The following is a 21,372-nucleotide window of genomic DNA, read 5'->3' on the forward strand; positions in this document are numbered from 1 at the left end:
ACAAAAATGCGTGCCTAGCCAATCACAGCCAGCACTCAATGAATGGCTGTGATTGGTTCAATCACTGCCATTCATCGAGCGCTAGCTGTGATTGGCTAAGCGTCAGCCAATCACAGCCAGCGCTTCCAGGAGGCGGGGATTTTTGAATTCCCGGCCAGAAGAGGAGAAGATCACCTCTGGGACCCAGGGAGAAGATGCGGCCGGGCTGACAGCGTTGGGCAGGTGATGTATGTGTGTTTTTTTTTCTTCTTCAGCTGGAGCTTATTTTCGGGGAAGGGCTTATATTACAAGTCTCCCCCGAAAATCCTCACATGTGGTGCTACAAAGTCGCGGTATCACTGCGAGAAATAGCAGCGATATCGCACAGACCAGCAATGCGATATCGCTGCGATTTTCTCGTAGCGATGCCATGTCGCCCGTGTGAACGAGGCCTTAAGCAAATGCACTGTGTCATGTCTGATTACTAGGTTTTGTTCACATGAGCATGCTTTTCACGCACTAATATCATCACAAAAAAAATTGTATAGCGCATGGGAGCAAATAGCGTGAACGAGCGATTTCCAGCTATTAAGTAACGAGCTTAATTATCAGTGAAATTGCCTGTACATACGATCGGGAGCTGCATGGTGCGTGTTATTCAGCTCCCATAGGAGTCTATGGAAACTCCTGCTCAGCTCGCACCAAAGATAGGTCAGGTCTAGAGATGAGCGAGCACGCTCGGTAAGGTCAGCTACTCAAGCGAGCCTCGCTCATCTCGAGTAACTGCCTTCTCCTTCAAGCATGCTCGGGGGGGGGGGGGGGCGGCAGGAGTGAGCGGTGGGCGGCAGGGGAGGGGTTGAGAGGGGGGAGAGAGAGATCTCTTCCACTCTTCCCGCCGCTCCCCTCCGCACGCTCGTGCTCGCTCATCTCTAGTCAGGTCCTATCTTTCTCCTTAGATCCAAGATTTGTACATGCATTTTCTACTCCTTCTTATGTGCAAGCTTTTTAGCATCTAAAATTCCTTCGTCTGAACGTTTCCATAGGAAACCATTTGTTCTATTAGACGCAATCTTTTTATGCACCTATTCTGCGCTAAAGCCACGCTCGTGTGAACAAGGCCTTAATGTCAGAGCCTCACTGATAGCTGTTATACATGTGTCCAAATAATGGCTGCAGATTAAGCTGAAGCATTTTCCATTTGCTAACTAAATCCTGATAAGTGTGTTGGAAACGGTACCAGTAAAGCACCAAGGAAAATACCAGATATAGCCACAAACAAGATGACAGGGGTGTGGTGGCCATATCAAAATCTATTGAATCCCCACAGCAGCCATTCATATAAACAATAGACTATGTAATAATAATGATGTGCTGGGTCCACCAAAATGAAAGCCATTTTTTGTCAGTTGGTCTGCGCTATAGCAAATAGAAGAAGCACCGTGCCAAAATAGCTCAGAGATTTGAGTATCATATATATTTAACACTATGGCTGTATCATGGATGTGACAATATGTTCTTGCCATGGCCAATATACTATGCAGCTTAAATACAGGTTACTATAAATGAGTATTAGACTTAGAGCAGATACCTGGACAACACCGCCAGCAGATCAGTGTTCTTAAGACAGTCAGCTAAGTTATCAACTGCGGATTCCAGAGTAAGAAGGACTTCCATGACATAGCCCTGCCATAAAAATATATACCAGTTAAATACAAACATTTTAAATGAGTGATGCAAGCAGAAGATATGCGAAATAAAGAAAATGCTATGAAAAAGGAATTCAACCAGCAGTAATGTCTATTCTCCTCTAATACATTTCTATAATCTAGTACAAAAGGTCAACACAGGGAAAAGAAAGTATTGGAAGTGCTGATATCGAACATGCCTAATCCTAGTTTGCCCCCTTGATGTCATGTGACAGCTGTGCTCCTACAACTAGATTGTCAGAAGAACTCTACTTAAAAGGGCTTTACAGGCCTCATTCAAAAAGTTGCTAAAGGCAGGGAATGGTGTAAAACAAAAAACTTAGTAGCCTCCAGCTGCTTCACTCCTCGCTGCTCTGATCAAGGAAATTGCTGCAGAGCTACAGGAAACATGCCATTCATGTTCATATGATCGTGGAGGTCAGTGATTACCTTGCGGTCAAAAAATGGCGAATCACTGCTACAGGGACTTTTGGGACCAGGTGGAGACCAAGAGGCTATGCATGGACCCGGGGGTCATTTTTACAGGTGAGTACTGCTTAGTTTTCTATTTAATACCATTTTCTGCCCTTTGCTACTTTATGAGCCAGCCTTGGGAAAACCCTTTTTAACCAGTGGGATCTGATAACTTTTATTATAAGTTATGTATCCTCAAGATAAGTTATCAATAGTCGATAGTCTTGCTGTCAGCGCAGGCAGCAGTGGAAGCAGATACCATTATCTGTATTGCAGCAGCCTAGTTTGGTACTGCAGGCACACCTCTCACTGAATTCAATGGGAGTTGTGCCTGTAGTACCAAAAAAGGCTGCTACAATGTTGACAGCCATATCTGCTTCCAGAGCTGTCTGACAGCATCAGGGATCAGCTGATTGGCAAAGATTCCTAGTCTTAAACCCTTGACGATCAATAGTAAAAGTCCCAGAGAACACCCTTGAAAATGTCTCCACTTTTGGGATTGCCTCTTATTATAAAAAGAAAAAAAAAATCTTGTTTTTTGTATAGCTCCAACTTATTCCCCAGTGCTTTCAGGTAGTTTATTTATTATCCCCCCCAGCAAGCTGGGTACTCATTTTACCGGCCTCAGAAGAATGGAAGGCTGCGTCAACCTTGAGCCGGCTACCTGAACGAAGATTACTGTTGAATTCCAAAAGTACCGTCCTTGTGAATAAGGCTACAAAGAAGTAATAGTGGAATTGCAAATGCCTTAACATGAAATCTCCTAGGAGGTGAAGGTCTCTGTAAAGGGGTTATCCTCTTGGAACTATCCCCATTTGTTAGAAAGGTCCCTTGACAATAAGCTAATCACAAAGTGCCCCCCTGCTGGAACTCTCGGCAATCACCTGCAACTTGTGGAGAATCCTGCCAAAAAGTGTTCAGTTTTCCAACAGCGCCACCACAGGAGATATTAAGTATTACATAGTGTCCATTCAAATCATTGGGTTGTCTGTGTAACAGTGCAAATCCTCCAGAGAGTGAGATGCGGTTTGTAATCGCTTTTCATGCTGACACAGATGAGAACCCTGGACAGAGTTCACAGGACATGGACCCCCTATTAACTCAAAGTTCTCTAATAGACAACCCTTAAAAAAAAACAAAAAAAACGCAGCAGCAATAGCTAAAAATTCCTTCCATCAGATCTCTAATTTTTAACTTTAAGCTGCTGACCTGTAATGCTTCATTTATAGTACTTGTTTCCTTATATGAGGAACAAAGTCTTTATAGGCCCCCTAAGGCTCTAAGACCCACATCTCCTATAGTTACGCTGCCCCTGCTTGTAGAGCTTTCCTGTCTAATTCACAGTTCTCTCCATAATAGAGAAAAGCCTGACCCTAAACACTATAAATTATCCAAGTAAGCAACTGCTTGCATTATATATTCAGCATGACACATTTCTACAAGAAGCTTGGTAGGCGGTTGCAGGTTTCTGTATAATTTTAAGTCTTTCTCATTTTAACATGGGGCGAGAATGTTAAATTTTCTCCACGTGAAGAGCGCCAAGTTGATAAAGGCCATGCAATGCTCCCTGGGGGAAAAAAACTATGCAAATAGGGGATTGAAAACATGCATCCACAGTGGTTTCAGTCTGTTGAAAGGTTGAAAATTGACTTTTAAGAAGTCATCTTTTAATAGGTAGCACTGTGGAGATACGTTCCCATCCCCTTTTCCAGTCACTATTTGCATAATTTTTGCCAGGGAGCACTGCATGGCCATATAAGACTTTCTAAGCCAAACTAGTGTTCTCAAGGAGGAACTTTATCCGCCATACTCAAATTAAAGGCTTCTCACCCAGCCAACTGGTACCCTGCTCTGTACTAATGAGGGACAGACACCCCAAAACAGACTGAAAATGGCTATCTTTTCCATCTGTAGAAGACTCTGGTTTGGCTTATCCCAAGTCATGTCAAGGCCTTTTAAAAAGTTCAGCATTTTAAAGTAAAACTCAAAGGAATAAGCCATCACTAGCAAAATAATTTATCGGAACAACGTATGGCAGACATACCTGAATTTCATCCCCGTACTCTCCTATAACCTCTACCAACCTAGAAAGAAGGTCAGATAAGGCATGGGCAGAGAGCGGCTGCTTCAGGGCTCGCAGAATCTGGAAAGAGCGACCAGCATAATGTCTTGAGGAGCTGGCAAGCGCAGTCTGTAAGGCTACTTCACTTAGGTGCTGCTCCAAGTGGAAGCCTGGGTAAGAACATGAAACAATATCATTTAGAATGAGTTTGACTTAAAAATCAAAGCAAAACAAAATCAAGCGAAAAAAAAACACAGTATATCATATTCATTAACGGTACTCTTACAAAATTTGGTCATTTTTTTCAGCATTTATAGAATTCATCCATTTACTTGAATGGGTGGCTATTTTCTGAGAAATCGAAACACAATGGAATATGTTGCAATTTTTTAAAACACAGGCCTCTTGGTATGTGTAAAAAAAACAACTCATGTTTGAATAGCCACATTGACTGTAATGGGTGTATTTGCAATCTGTTGCACATATGGACACTACAGATATCAGAATTATGTCCAATTCATTATCCTACTTTGTTTACAGCTATTACCTCTTAGACCAACACGGTTACCAACTACCAGTATAGTATAGTTACTGCCAGAGCCTAATGAAAGTTAGTTTCCCTAACTTGCACTGACAAGGATTAGTGCTTTGGAATGGCAGCGTACTTAGAGTAATTATAGCAGAAGACAGTAGGGGGCAGTGTAGCACCATGTCTAATAAATAGCCACAGCAAGTTGAGATTTACGGCATCAATGTACCCATCTCAAAGCAGAAAGGGGAATTTATCAAAGACATAACACCAATTTTATGGAGTAAAAAAGGTCACAAATTTTGGTGTATGCCATACTAGCGATTTGTTAAGCCTCCACCCTTTTAAAAAATGGCTAACGAAGGGAGTGGTGTTTAGTTAGATGGGATAGGGCCAGACAAATTTACTATAGTTTACACCACAAAGTGGTGCAAATTATAGTGTAAATGTGTGCCTGCTTTCAATTTGGGGCTAATGACACCCAAAGATACATTCAAAGGTGCATTAAGACCGGTGTATGAATGTTGTAATAATATTTATTCCGTACATATACATACAAGCTTTACTCCGAATATATACAATATTCTGTATCCAATGGCCACATAACATGTACCCTGCAAGCGGTTGTACTAGACTGAACTTCTACCACAGCAGTATGACAAGGGCCTTAATCAAGAGCATATCATAGAATTATAGAGTTGGAAGGGACCTCCAGGGTAATCTGGTCCAACCCCCTGCTCAGTGCAGGATCACTAAATCATCCCAGACAGATGTCTGTCCAGCCTCTGTTTGAACACTTCCACTGAATGAGAACTCACCACCTCCCGTGGTAACCTGTTCCACTCATTGATCACCCTCACTGTCAGAAAGTTTTTTCTAATCTCTAATTTGTGTCTCCTCCCTTTCGGTTTCATTCTATTGCTTCTAGTCTTTCCTTGTGCAGATGAGAATAGGGCTGATCCTTCAGATTTATTGACGCACAGTAGTCAAACGTGGTAATTTTGCAGTAGTGGAATGACATTATATAATTGACATATGTTGATCAGAAAATTACCCGATTTCGAGTCTTTAAATACAGACACTACATGTCGTAGGAAGTTGGTGAGCTGATCTGCACTTCTGGAATTCTGGTTCTTGGGTGTGATATCTTCATGACACCAGAGTGGTCCAAAAGCTCTGAAAGAATGGAAGACCATACGTGATAGTAATAAAGTATATTTATCCCACATTATTAATTAAAGACCTTTCAGTTTCCTAAGATACACAATTTATTGTAAGTGTCTTTAGTATGCTTTTTTTGCATTAAATTGGTTTTCTAAGACTGAGTCCAAGTCCACTGCTCAGGACTTTGACTGATCAGCTGTTTGCTTCACTGCTTACCAGGCACAGTGCCATACATTGTATAGAGGCTGTGCCTAGTTTTGCAGCTCAATTCAATTCACTTGAATGGGACTGAGCTGCTCTCAGGTCATGTGAGCAATGACTAGAACATTACATGCCTGAGAAGAGGCCTCAGCACTCACACTAGTGTTATGTCCTCTTCAAACAACTGATTGGTGGAGGCCCACACCAATCTGATATTGCTGACCTATCCTGAGAATAGGTAATCATCAATAGCTTAGTCCTGAAAACCCCTTGAAATAGATGCATATGTAAAAAAGAACAATCAGTAGATGGCAGTATTGCACTCTATTCAAGTCTAATGTTTTTTCTTTCCAAATGACAAAATCTATAAACATTTCTTCAAATATCTTGTGATACAACATAAATGGATTGTAACTTATATGGCTACATCTCTTGCTGATAAAAAACAATCTAAAAGGGATTTTCTCATTTGAATGGTCTATTTTTGTTAGAAGGTTCACCTAAAACGTAAGCTGATCACAGTATGCACTGCTGGTGTAGTGATCAGCTGTATTCTGCATGGGAACCTGGCAGCAAGTGGTCAATTCCACTGCAACGCCTCCACAGGGAAGATGAGGTATTGCACACTGATTATTGAGAGAAAGAGACACTCTGTGCAGCTGCTCCCTGAATAGGTGGTCAGGACTTACCACTTTAGGAATTCAGAATGTCCTAAATAGGAGTTTGACTAAATGAGTTTATCAAACCTGACAATCCCATTAATGTGTTACGATGCTGTAGACCACACAAGGCCTGTGTCCGAATACGAACAGCTATATTATTTTATGTGGCATGCCAATCGTATAGCGGGCTTACCGGCATTCCATTCACCCAGCCTGCAGCTCCAGCCCAGAGTCACTAGTACTACTGGGACGACTATGGGGGTCACTTATTACTACTGGCGCCAATATAGGGGACACTATTACTACTGGACTCACCATGGGAGGGAGAGCACTATTACTACTGGGGCCACCAAGGGGACACTTACAACTAGGGCCACTATTGGTGTAACTAATACTACTGGGGCCACTGTGGGGATCACTATTACTACTGGGGCCACTATGGGGTTCACTATTACTACTGTGACCCCTATGGGCCAGGGATAGGGATTTTATGAAAACTACTACTTGGTAAAAAAAAATAAAAAAAATCACACATTGCTAGAATCAGGGTCTTCGTCACCACTTTATGATGACCTTCAACCGGGCAGCATAAACCTGATGATAAATTGTCTCTAAGGTGTTTATTCATACATTGCAAGCAAGTTGGATATTTTACCATGATTTTCTGAAATCATAACAAATAACACAATGTATGTGCCATTATTTGGAAAATCATAGCAAAAAGTGTAACAATCACAAAGTATGATTTAAAAACATTTCCCCTAAAAAAAAACCCTAATCTAATGGACTTTAGTTTACATACAGAGATATTTCCTAAGGACAGATGGAGCATCAGGCCAAACACCGCATACAGCTAGAATAGCTTTTCCCTTTGATTACTGATTATTAATGGCCATGTGGTCTTGTGGGTAAGGCCTCTTCCACACGGGTGCTGCATTTTTCGGCTGGCTGCATCACGGCCGATAAAAGCATGAATGAGAGAAAGCCGCAGCTAAATCTCGCGTTTTCTTGCCCATTCACACGGCCAGGTGTGGCATACTAATGCTCCGCCCCTAAATTCTCTCGGGTGGCATTAATCATTCAACTGGCTCAACAGAGCCAGCTGACATAGCTTAGCAGCCCTAGCCGCTGTTAAACTCCCTCTCCCTCCCTTAGCCGGCCACTCCCATAAGCTTCTATGGGAGCTGCCGGCTGATCGTGGCCAAAAAATAGGGCAAGACCTATCTTTTTCGGCCGAGTGTAAAATCATGTGCTGAATTCAGCCAAGGATGTACAATTTTTTTTCGGCAGGCCGATTTTGCACGGCTAAGCATCAGCCATCTGAATGAATGCATTCTAATGCAATGCTTCAGATGGTCGCGATTTTCGGCCAACGTGACTAAAAACACTTGTGTGAATAAGGCCTAAAACTGTAGTTTACCTGCAAAATCCTGAGGCTCTTAATAATGAATTTGAAAATTAGTTCTGAACTACTGATGCCTGTTTTTTTTTTTACCCTGTGTGTCTCTCGCTCCGTATAGCCGCGCAAAAGTCCTGTTGTAGATTGATAGAACCATTCAAGATGGAGCGTCATTAACCTATTAACCCTTTCCATATTGTTCAGCTTCCAGAGAACTCTGCCGAGAGGAAAATAACTGTGTTGTTCATAGCTACACAAATATTGATAACAGCAACCAGAACATGATTTCCTATCACACAGACCTCATGAAAAATGAGGTTATCAGCAGCGTATTGAAACGTTCAGATAAAATAATCTGTTCCTTCCAGAGGGCTCACCTGGCGGTCAGAAACTCAATTAACTTGTTGGCTTTTTCATCCGTCTCAGCTGATGTGTCAACATCCTCAATCTCCTGGCTGATCTGGGGGATGTTCCCACTGCTTCCTCCGAGACTGATACTGGAGGAGGTAGAACTAGAACTGAGGCCAGAGTCCGGCACTGGAGAAGACTGGTACTCCCGGAGAAAGTCAAAGCCTCCTGCCAAAGATAATGTAGGAATGTAGCATATGTGTACACAAGCAGCGTGTCTAAGAGCTCAGAAAGGCTTTTTCTTTCTTGCGAATTCCACTTTTTTGCAGCTATTTGCAAGCTATGAAGCATAAAGCAATGGAAAATCATGTACAGTATTTAACTGTGCATGTTAGGTCTATGATGGTAGATACGGAGTTAGAAAGCATATGGGCAACTGGTGCATTTTGGGGCAACAATAGTGAATGGTGGGAAAATAGTCTCAACTAATTGTTATTGGTTCAAATGACTTAACTACAAGTGAATGATGGAGCCCTTTAGACATGGAGACGACCTCACCTCTATTTATGGCCTTGTAGTCAACATTCATCCTCATTCATCATCAAGCCTGTAAATATTTGAGATTACCTGTATATGGGTATTCGGAGTGGCAGGAGGACTGCACAGTCAATGTTTTAGCTTCATTAACCTCTCGGGCATGAAGAAGAACAGATGCAATGCTTGAGAAATTGCTATTACAGGACAGTGCAATTAAAAGGTGAAGTAAGAGCTTTCTGCTGTGTTCAAAGACCTCAGGACGGTAATGGTCCAGACCTAAGAAAACACAATGGAGTGTAAAATTAGACCCACAAGGCACTATCATTCGTTGTTTGTCTGACATGTTATACACAGAGAAGTCAAGTGTGACCCAGTCAAGTATACAATTTACTATTATAGACCTTCACACACCTTAGGAACATTTTTATAGGAGATCAATCAAAGGGGTTTTCCTGGGAGACTGAAATCAATGCGAGTTGTGCCTGCAATTACAAGCGCTGGCCACTACACAGAGGTCGTGCGGAGACTTCCGCTGCTTCCGCTCGGACCTCAGTGTATTTGCAGCACTGAAAGAATGCGCCCACTCAGATGCTCAGTTGGGGTCCCGAATGTCGGACCTCAGCTGATCAACTATTGATGACCTATCCTAAGGATAGGTCATTAATAGTATCCCTGGAAAACGCCTTTAAACTTTGCATTGGAAAAACTTGAGGAACTTCACAGAAAGAGGGGAGAACAAACTGTTGTGAATAAACTCTTCCGGTACCTAATTAGAATGTACTTTGCCTCCCAAACTGACAAATCAGTGCCACAGCTACATCACATAGATAATGGGAAGTATTTGAAGTTTTGAATGGTATTAGAAAGATCTGGAGAGACTTTTTGGCCCAAAACTGATATTTTGGGTTGGCATTTAACCAGCAGCTTTCAACCAAAAGTGCAGGTCCAAGTATTTTGTTAAGTGCGCAGAAAGGCTGCAGGAGGTATGGCTAGGACATCCAGCTTAGGCCGCTTTGCTTTGGCACCAAGGGATTTACTTAGACAGAAAAGACCAAGCTGGCTAGTCAAATCTCAGAATGAAGGGATTTCTCTGATAGGGAAGAACTGCGAAGGTTAACTGTTCATTATCAAAGTTGATTAAAACATTGCAAATAATATAACAAAATAATGTAATCATTTTGGATGGTGCTTCATATTGCGGATTTATTTAGAGGTGTATTCTTTAATGGTCATTGGGATCTTTATAGGTTCATGGGAGATTCTGTGAAGGGTGCAAACTTTTCCAATAAGTGGCACTGTTGAGGTTTTATTCCATCTCCCTTATTAACCTTTGCAATACTACAGGGTTTCTAATTCGAAGCACAACAATTTGTGTAGAACTGCACTTATTTTCAAGAGTTGCGTATCTTGTTTCCCATCATGGGTGTATTGTTTGCCAATATTCACTCTCGTGAATTATCATTGTCCTGAACACAAATTACTCGCTTGTGCGTTGAGCAAAACACCCTGCAACTACAGGTATCTTTTGCATTTTAGAACTGCAGTTGTGTCCAAGCTTCTGTAGCTTCTGAGCCACATTCAACTTTGAGGGATGGTCAGCAGCCACACTAAACTCGAAAATGAAACCCACCGGTTTTGAGACAAAATTCTATCCCAGGACTGGAGGGGTTGGGGTTATATTACCTGCACTTCTTCTCCCCTGCCATTCATCCGCTCTGTTGGTTTTGGCTCCAATTTTCGGTCATCCAAGGTGGCAACACAATCTTCAAACTACTTAATCCCCAAAGTGCATTAGTACTGTAAGACTATCAATGCATTACACCCGCTCTTTGATTGGCCAGTTTAGTTCACGTGATCAGCACTGGCCAATCAGGGAATAGTGCACAGTGTGCATCAGGGCTCACACAGGAGTATGTTGTCTGCATATTACACAAGTAATAATCAGTATGCAGCAAATACACATGTAACATGCTTATATACTGTGTAACTTAAGCACCCATAACCCATAAATGGCGTAATATGCAACTAAGCAGGACTTTTTTTTCAAGCATGTAAACCAATGGGCTTTATCATGGCGTAGTATGTGCGCAGTACGTAGACAAAATACGTCCATGTGAATGAGCCCTTAGACAGAAAATTGCAGCAGTCATCTTGGATGGCTGACAACAGAGACCAGAATCTGCAAATTGAACGGACAGCAGAGAAGAGCATATGCAGTTAATATACCTCCAACCCCTCCAATCCCAGGACAGAATTCTGACTTTAGGGTTGATTTAAATATGAAGAAATTAGAAACCACAAATTTGTGAACATATATATTTCTGCGTAAATTTGACACTAATAATATAACATTCAAATCAGCACAGTTCATGGTTAGGAAATGACTGCAACAATGTTAGCTGTCAGTGCATATGGCCATAACTTAGAAATTCTACAGCGAGCCATATAGCAAGGGGTCATGAGCCACATGTTGGAGATCACTATTCAAGGTGTGACTTGAAGCTTCAGGGTCCTAATTCAAAGTCTGTAAATAAACCCCCAGGTGCCATGAGTCATTTATAATACAGATTGCAAATATGGAAGAGGGGCTTTTGAGCCAAAGGCGCTTGTTGGGACTACTACCTCTGCACCCTATAGTTGCACCTCTTGCTCATGTTTCATAACCATTATCAATTAATCATTAGTTTAACCCCTGTATGATTAGAAGGTAGTTTCCTTTGTAGAAATGTGCTTATTTGCTCCAATTAATCACTTTGGATGTTCCAGATTATAATTACTTTCAAAGATTAATTTAACAACATTAGAACACACAAGTGGAAATTCATGAAGACCGAGAAAGATTTATCATCTTATCTTACATTCCAAATGAATGGATTTAGCTCTCTCAGGGATGTCTAAAATAGTTTGTCAAAGAGAATTAAAACCTCAAATTACTGTTCAAAGTTCCTTTCACAATTTGAAAAAGAAGATTTATCCAAACAAGGTTGTTCCCAACATCATAAAAATCAAAATATAAACTTTTTTGTCAAATCCCACAAATTAATTATACTACTGAATAGCCATTATATCATAAATAAAAACAACAGATATGACTTTCACATTTTTTACAAAAGGAGGAAAAGGGATTCGAGAAAGTTTCAGTATAAGGTTCAGGATAACCAGGTCCACAAAAGTATGTGTTGCTCTAAAGTGGCATATATGCATAAGATAGTGATTGGCCAATCATACCATACACATGTAGTTTCAACTGACTGCAGCCAAAATTTTTCCAACCAGGCTAATCTCATGTTGGTGAAACGGAAGCTTGGCATTGGCTGTCATGAATCCATTGTTCATGTTAATTTTTCAAACGATGGTTGTCCGAAATAGCCCAAATCAGACATTTCAGGCTACTTTTATCTCATGTGTATGGGCACCTTAAGTGTCAGGAAAACCCAGGAACGTTGCTACATGAAAACTGGCATAGACAGTTGAAGGGAGTTGGGCATGACCAACAAAGGTCTAATATCTCTGTTGGGTCCAAGTTTGACACCATAACTGGCTCCTACTGAAACAGGGCTCATAGGATCTACAACACAATAACCCCATCTGAATCTAAACCTTACGGAATACTTGTCACTTTTTTCCTACATAATATATTGACATCAGGAGGTAATGGTGCAGCAAATCTTTACTCTCATATTCAAATAGCTGCAGTTTTTGCTGCAGTTGTACTGAAATTGCTCACAGAGCTCCATGCAAATATATTGTAACATCAGAATATACCATAGAACTAAACAAATATAGCTGCGGAATGGGTCTTCACAATAATATCCAAGTTTATCAAGATATCTCTTCTATCATAGCCAAAACTTATTAAAATCCACATAACTATGTTACTTCACCATATTAATGTGAACCATTGTTATTTGAACTCAAGTAAACTGAGTGGATAATGAGGAATTATACAGTAGGTAGATAGAACGCATATGTTTAAAGCGTTATAGAAACATGACTGCTTCTAGAAACAGCGCCTCTTCTGTTTATGGGTTTTGTTAGGTACTGCAGTTCAGCTTCATTGAAGGAAATGAGAAGCAATACCACACACAACTTATGGACAATCTGTTTTTTGGAAGAAAACAGCCAATTTTTTCCAACCTGTACAACTAACTTTAACGTAAATTTTTTGGAAATAAATTATAAAATGGCCGTACATACCTCATTGAGTGAATATCACCAACATTTCCTTTTGGTCCCATCCACAATGCAGTTTGGTCAGCACGAATATTCAGTTTAACTTACAGGTTAACACTTCGACTTTGACTCGTAGTAAATGGATATTCCAAAGGTCATACAAGGTGATTCAAAAAGAATGTTGCAAGAGTGAAGCCGATGTATTCCTACATAAATTGACAAACCGCAGCCAGAATGACGTAAAAAATACAGACCTCTAATGCACCTTAGAGATGTACAATGTGGGCACCATTGGTGACATGGCAGATGTCAAGTTGGTATTCCAGTTCTGCCCAGATGCGTCCCAGCATATCCTCTGTGATCGATTCCAATGCAGCAGAAATGTTGTTTTTGGCCGTCAATTGTCACCAACGGCGCTCCCATAGAACATTTGTAAGGTGCGTTAAAAATGTGAAGAGTTCTTCTATCACTTCATGTCATTCTAGCTGATGTATGTCAATTCAAGTATAAAGGAATCAGCTTTAGACCGGCTGCACACGGCCGGATTTACATTGTGGAATCCAAAGCAGGCGTCCGCATCTGGATTCCGCAGCAAATACCGCCCATAGCATGCTATAGAAAAGTGTTTTTTTCCTGGAAATCAATTGTGACTTTCCGCTCACAAAGGTAGAATCGCAGCATGCTCTATTTCAGTGCGGACTCTGCATGGGCGGTTTCCATTGAAGTCAATGGAAGCCGTCTGACCCGCAGCCCTTCTGCAATGACATTGAAGAAAGGTCACAGGTACCCGCATCATCGCCTAGCAACGACGTGGGAAATGAAGGGACTTTAAAATAAAAAAAAATTAAAAACTGTACAGCGCATGTCCAATGCCTCAACTTGCCATCGGCATTACAGAAAAAGAATGTCAGGTACACGCGGATGCCGGTTGGGCAATGGGTCGGATCCCGCTTCGAGCTCTCACTTGCGGAATCTGACCCCGTTGTTGTTTGCAGCCGCCTTTACTTTTTCACCATTGTTTTTTAACCACCTTGTATATAGTTTACCCCAAAACATGGCTGTCCCCATTAAATATGTGAGCCCAGGTCAATGGCGTACAATTGAATTTGCTATACGGTGAGATGGTACTTGCCTAAGAAGAGAGCATGGAGCAGCAGAGGAAGGTGAAGGGCCCAATCTTCTCTCACACTGTGATCCACCACCATCTCGGTCATGAATATCACAGCAATATTACACCTGAAGAGATATCACAATGGGTTCAGCATAATGCACTTTTTATTAGAACCATGCTCAATAGCTGCTCCCCCACAGATCTTTATACCAGAGTATAATACACTAATAAGAAGATCTTCAATAACACAATTTCTTAGGTGTCATGATTCCAGATCTGAAGTTCTATTATAGGTTTTCATGTAGAACAGAAGGTACATGTCTGCTTTTTGTCACTTTGTGAGTTTTCAGCATTAGCAGTTAAGGTAATGCAAAACATGTCAGTACTGATAACCGTGTGTTCACATGGGCAGTCTGTACACATAGTATGCTTGATAAAGGCTTACCTAAAGCCAAAACGCGTTGCATATATTTGAATAAACCAGCTTGGAACCTGAAAACATCTCGTAAATCTGATTGCACTGTATGCCTTCCGGGATTGAGGGGTGCCGTGGACCAGGCACCTCTAGTAAGTAAGTCACCAGCCATCTATATCCATACCACTGGAGCGTCAGGGCCTTTTTTCTCTGGCTACCGCAGTATTTCTCTTTGTTCTCTGGTATTCTTATACCTAGAGCCACGTGTGACGCTCTCCCACTGGGATGTTGACAGAACCAGTGCTACTGGATCATCTACTGGACTTTGTCATCTGATAACTACTCCTTGCCTACCAGGATTCTCAACATATTGGGACACCAGGAGGGTCCCGCTGCGTCTGGGTGAGTCCTATTCACTTAAGGTTTTTTCCACACTCTTATTTCTTACCATTGGAGTGCTATATTCTGATTTCCTTTTTTCCATAATCATATATGAAACACTATAGGTAGTAGATAACCCATGAACAGACCACCCCTACACTAAATGCTCTTTCTGACTGCTACCTGAATAAACATGTAACACAAGCACAAAAGCTATGGAAACCTTTGTGCATGAAAGATCAATACATACATATCTTACTAAATCCCTGCAATATACAATGATACACTTATCCATGTTTTTTTGCATTGATTTTTCCTTCTTATGCATTTAGAAGGCCTTATACTTGGTTTGCAGGCTGTACTACATCCAAGTTCCTAGATCTGGGTGTTCCCAACATTAATCAGCACTAGTCTCTCCCATTAAGATGCACAAGCTCAGCTTCACCTCTCATTTCTTCTTTTAGAAGCTGTGTAGCATAACAACACCCACTTGATACTACACAGCTATCTCTCTAACCTCCCTTTGAGTAACTACTGGCCCATTCCACCTCACTGCTGATAAGAGCAGAGAATTTGATGACAGAAGTGTTGAAACCCTCCTTTCTATTATTTAACATATGGTGCACCCAGGTTTGATGGTGCACAGGGATTCCTGGGCTGCCTACAAGAATATTCAACCAGCACTGAATTTCAGTCAGTCAATCAATGTGATCTAAAATTTCAATTAGTTCCTCCAACAGGTACCCACACATAATGTATGGCGTTTTACTGGAATAAATGAAAGCTTCAAATCAATGATAGCAAATAAAAAAAAGTTATGCTTTTCATATGTGATGACGAAGAAACAAAAAAATCGCCACCTCCTTAAGGCCCAAAAGAACCACATTCTTGAGGAACTAAATTTCCCAGTTTACTATTGGATAGCTACAGAGGATAAAGGATATAACTCCTATTACTCAAATATTTGTTGGCCTCCTACAAATAGTCTTCTAATATAAATACATATTAGGAAAATCAATAATAAAATGTAACACACAACACTTACATTAGTGTCCCTACAAATCTTTTACATCATGTTATACCTCAGCTGACAATTACTATGCTGCTCCTCACCTATGTAGAGGTCCACGTGGGGTAATAGTCTCAGGGAGATAGTCTACAAGGGGTGCCCAACACCCTCCATTGCAGGGCATGGGCAGAGGCTGTGGCTGGTTACTCTCCACTATATTTAACATCCAGCTGATATAAGGAGACACTGGGTCATCTAGAAGAGAAGAATTAAAATATTATAGTTTCAACCATCAGAATTTGACTACATAATTGTGCATGTCACTAAGAGAAATACATATAGTAATGTTAAAAGGGAACCAGTCACAAACTACCTGCTGTCAAGCTATAAGCAGCGTGATATAGGGCAGGAGGAGCTGAGCAGATTGATATATAGACTTGTAGATAAAGTTTGTTTAACTTGACTTTTATTGATTCATACCTCTCTTCATTCTAGAACTAGGAGTCCAGTGGGCGGTCCTACTCAGTGAGTGGCAGCCTTCCTTGCGTAAGTGTGCATGCACAGATAGCTGTTAATCATTGAGTAGGACCGCCCACTGGACTAATTCCAGAATGAACAGAGGTATTAATCAATAAAATTCAAGTTAAACAAACTTTATCTACAAGTGTATATATCAATCTGCTCAGCTCCTCCTGCTCGATAACATGATGCCTGCAAATCATTCAGCATTTTCAACATAACAAGTTCAATTTGAAGATAATTTGTTACCATCTTTTTGCAGTCCTGCCTGAGCATAGCATAACATACCATGTTTCCCCCCAAACAAGACCCTGTCTTATATTAAATTTTGCCCCAAAAGAGGCACAGGGTCTTATTTTCAGGGGAGAGGGGGGTTTTATACTTACCTAGCAGGTGCCGTCTGGGTCCCTCCCACTGGGTGGCTTCCGTGTAGTCCTCAATGTTGACGGAGCATCTCTTGCTGGTGACGGGGCTTAAATAACCCACCTCCAGCAAGCAATGATGTCATTCAATGAATGGCTGTGATTGTTTCATCAAGCGCCAGCTCTGATTGGTTCAAGAGCACCACCTCAGCCAATCAGAGCAATTGCTTGCAGGAGGTGGGGTATTCAAGCCCCATCACCAGCAAGAGATGCTCCGTCGGCATTGAGGACTACACGGAAGCCTGCCAGAGCACCGCAGCCCAGCGGGAGGGACTCAAACGGCGCCTGCCTGCTTTTTTTTTCATGTAGTGTAGCTAGGGCTTATTATCGGAGTAGGTCTTATTTTTAGGGAAACATGATAGCATAGTGACAGGCATGCTAATTGTAGTAATAATGTCTGAGGTAAGTATCTGTGCAACAGTTTGGAAGAAAACTACATTTTAGCAGTAGCAGCGCATGCATAGAGGTCTACAGGAAGTAGTCTTCAATATTCATGAGTAGCAGCTAACTAAACCTAACCCACCCTCCAGCTACTGATTGAGAGCTGTCTGCTTATTTCTCTGCATAGAGAGACTGCTGTCAATCAGTGGTCATGGATAGTTGCAGCGATTGAATATCAATGACTACTTCCTGTACTCCTCTGTGTTTGGCTGCTGCTAATAAAATGCAAGTTTCTCCCAAACTACTGCACAAATACATATATCAGACATATCACTGTAACCCGCATAACTGTCACTACCTTATGAGGCTCTCAGAGAGGGATGGAAAAAGATGTGACAGATTCTCTTTAAGCTTTAACAGCAAACTGTAATAGAGACAGCTAGTATAAGAAGACTAATAATGATGATACCACTGATAGAGATCATTATAATCAAGAATGGGATGAAATTGCTTTTGTTCTTTTTTGTCAGCTCAGAGACAATCCGGCTTTCAGCTGAACATCTCACTTATTTAAAGCAGCATTGTGTTTTCACAAAATGTTCTTCAGTGCATTATGGCAAGTTGTACAACTTTCCAAGTAACTTTCTGTTTAACTCAAGTTTTTTTTAGCAGTTATCAGATGTGATCATCAGCATGGGTCCTGAATATTGCAAAATTGCATAACTTTTCAATATATGAAAAATAATATTTAGTGGGGAAAGCGGCATACTTTCATTCATCATTCAGCTCATAGCAAGAACCAGCTGTATCATGCATTGCCCAACCTCCAATTTGTAAGGCCAAATTCACAAATAACAGTTTCCCATCATGTTTTCAGGTGCAGTTTTCCACTACAGCTGTCAGCTGTGAATGGGAAGGTGAATTTCCTATGAAACGTCTGGAGTAAATGTTTACGTTTTAAGAGCAGGTCTGGCACCAGTTTTTTTTTGTTTTTTATCAGGCTTCATCTTTTAGAAAATGTCTTAAAATAAAAAGCAGACATGGATGGAAGCAAAAACCAAATGTAAAAAAATAGTTCTTACTTTTATCATCATCATAGGATCCTCCAGAACTGTTGCTGTATCTGGACTCCAGCCTTGTATGAGCTCTGATGACGTTCCCAAACCTAAAGAACAAAGAAATAAACCAAACTGGACTAAACATTTTTGTAAACTTTTCTCTTGCAAGATACATTCTTCCACTAGGGAGAACAGGCCACGTGCAGAGTTCCTTCCCATCGTAATCAATGAGCATTACAGATATCACCAATACTTTCATACAATATATGGCCTGCTTTCCCATCAGAAATGGAACTAAATCTGGCCTGTTGATATGTCTTTTAACACCACTCTTGAGAAAAAGGGTCTTTCTTCCCTCAAAGTACTTGATGAGGTGGTTCTGATACTCCACCCTTAGTTGGTGAATGAACAGAGAGGGGGGCATGCATGCGCATGGGAGTTATGGTAACTACTAGAGATGAGCGAACGTGCTAGTTTGGAGCAATTACTCGAACGAGCATCGCTTCTTTCGAGTAACTGCCTACTCGGGCGAAAAGGGGGGAACAGAGGGGAGCTCTCTCTCCTGCTCCCTCCCGCAACCCCCCGCTCACCCTTGGCGCCCCCCGAATCTTTTCACCAGTTTAGGAAGTTACTCGAAAAAAGCGATACTCGTTCGAAACTAAACGAGCACGTTCGCTCATCTCTAGTAACAATCGAGCACGTGTTTTCCCATAGAAGAGAATAAGGAGAGCCATTTATATATATGCCCATCTCTCCATTCATTCTCCACCTGGATATTAGTTTAAGACTATCAAGTGGGACCCGCACTCATCACACATTTATGGCAGGTCCTGTGAGCATCCTACCAAAGGTATATCGGCTACAGAGCAAGCACTCTTGTTTTAGAATTTGCTCCCCCTTATTTCAGTCCCTAAAGTTCGGGATGATAGCTGTTGGGCATCATTCATCCAGTAATAAGAATGTCTGCCTTTACTGACCATGCATGTTATGTCTGTATGTGTACTGCCCATACTGTACATGTTCACTTATGTCATACAGAATTATCAACCAAACAGCCTGATTGGCTGTAGAAAATAATCTACAGGTATGGGGTTGTTTTTCTTCTTTTACTCCATTAAAAGTGCCCCCTTCAATTGTTCCCTAGACGGCCACCTATTTTTCCCATAGCCACGTTGTCCCATAGCCTTCACAATGGTGTGCACCTGCACAGGGCTCACCCACTACATACAATTTACCAATTAGGAAAGGTGTGCGCCAGCACATTGTGTGCTACAATATGGTCTCTGATCATAAGTCAGACCCTCTTAGGCCTCCTTCACACAGGTGACAAAGTCTCGCGATTTTGTAGCATTGCTACAATGCTACAAATCGCATGTATGTGAAGCCCATGATTTCCTATGGGTTCCTTCACACAGGAGATGTTTTGGAGCATGCTACAAAATGACACACAAACCTCGCAGGTAAGGCGATATGCCCGCGACACGCGAGGTTCTGTAGCCCAGGTTTCCCTATCTGCCTTCCTCTCTGTTGCATCACATGAAAACGCAGTTTGCATGCGCTGCGATGCAACTTTGACAGTAGCAAATACTACTGTCAATGCTATAATCTAAGCCCTAACTGCTGGAAAACAAAAACACACATGCATCACCTTAGACAAGCTGTCAGCCTGGCCGCAGCTTCTCCCCAGGTCCCGACATTGTTCTTCTTCTTCTCTTTTGGCCAGGGATTCAAAAATCCCCGCCTCCTGGAAGCGCTAGCTGTGATTGGCTGACACTTAGCCAATCACAGCAAGTGCTCGATGAATGGCAGTGATGGAAAGCAGGATGTCTTCTCTCTCTGTATCACACACTCATAAGTAACAGCATGATGGAGGACATTATACAGCAGTACTGAGCAGTGTTGATGTGATCTTAGAAACTATTAGCTTCAGCAACATTTCTGTGTGAATCATTCTCTCACTCTGGAGCTCTTTTCTCCACCATTCCCTCCTCTCCATAGACTTCTATGAACAGAGGTAGACAGCATGCCCATCCACTATCTGTAATCTGTCTTGTTATCTTTGTTACTAGAGACAGATTTCACATGAAAACAGACAGTGGAAAACAAGTTAGTATGCCTTCAGACCGTAAGGGCCAGCACTTTAGAGGGCTTTTGTAAGTACAAAAGCATCATTTTAATGTGGGTAAATAAAGTCACACACATTTTTGCTACTTATCGCATTGACTATCACATACGCATAAATTGTTCAAAGTGTAGTGGCCATTTAAGTACTTTTACAATGTAAACACCTGGAACATACTGATATATTGTGTTCAATATCTTTCTACTGTACCTCCGCATCCCTCCCTTGAATATATTACCTTTCTTTACTACAGCTATAAAAAGCCAACAGGCCTTGATGATGCAATGTCTAATATAATCTGTTTATATGAATAATTTGGTGTTCTGCGCTTCCAAAGTGATAAGAAACTATAATATTTACATACAAATATTTCTGAGCAAAAATGTATTCTGTGAGTCTGAGTCACAACTACCATTTATGGTCTTGATGAAAAACATGGATGATAAATATCCCATTCCATAAACTGTTTCTAAGATACCCACATAAACCAGTTCATTACAATGACAAATACAAACACTAAGAATAAAATAGAACATTGGGCTTCTCTGCTCGAGTGTCATATAATATAGTTGCAAATACACTTAAAAGGGGCTTCCAGGACTTAATCGTTGACAGCCTATATGTAGGATAGGACACCAATATTCGATTAGGGTAGGTCTGACTTCAAAGTCGCAGGGACTATGATGCTTGATGTCTTCTTCATTGTTTACCGGAGATCAGACCACTTCTGATCCTTGGAAC

At 41.3% G+C, this 21,372-nt stretch overlaps 1 protein-coding gene across 4 annotated transcripts in view; it reads right to left on the bottom strand.

The window, feature by feature from the left end:
- The window catches only part of FRY (FRY microtubule binding protein), a 304,066-nt gene that overhangs the window by 68,939 nt on the left and 213,755 nt on the right, over positions 1-21,372 (bottom strand). For all 4 annotated transcript variants that reach the window (XR_010787154.1, XM_066582996.1, XM_066583004.1 and 1 more), the window contains exons 36-43: positions 18,534-18,616; positions 16,234-16,384; positions 14,346-14,449; positions 9,131-9,316; positions 8,533-8,731; positions 5,784-5,905; positions 4,183-4,370; positions 1,568-1,662 (exon numbers count right to left, since the gene is read on the bottom strand). Coding sequence is in view for 3 of the 4 variants with exons in the window: in XM_066582996.1 (XP_066439093.1) it covers positions 1,568-1,662; positions 4,183-4,370; positions 5,784-5,905; positions 8,533-8,731; positions 9,131-9,316; positions 14,346-14,449; positions 16,234-16,384; positions 18,534-18,616 (1,128 nt within the window). In the remaining variant the exon portion in view is untranslated. The remainder of the gene's footprint in view (positions 1-1,567; positions 1,663-4,182; positions 4,371-5,783; positions 5,906-8,532; positions 8,732-9,130; positions 9,317-14,345; positions 14,450-16,233; positions 16,385-18,533; positions 18,617-21,372) is intronic.

Source organism: Eleutherodactylus coqui, chromosome 1 (genome assembly GCF_035609145.1).
Source record: "Eleutherodactylus coqui strain aEleCoq1 chromosome 1, aEleCoq1.hap1, whole genome shotgun sequence".
NCBI classification, from domain to species: domain Eukaryota; kingdom Metazoa; phylum Chordata; class Amphibia; order Anura; family Eleutherodactylidae; genus Eleutherodactylus; species Eleutherodactylus coqui.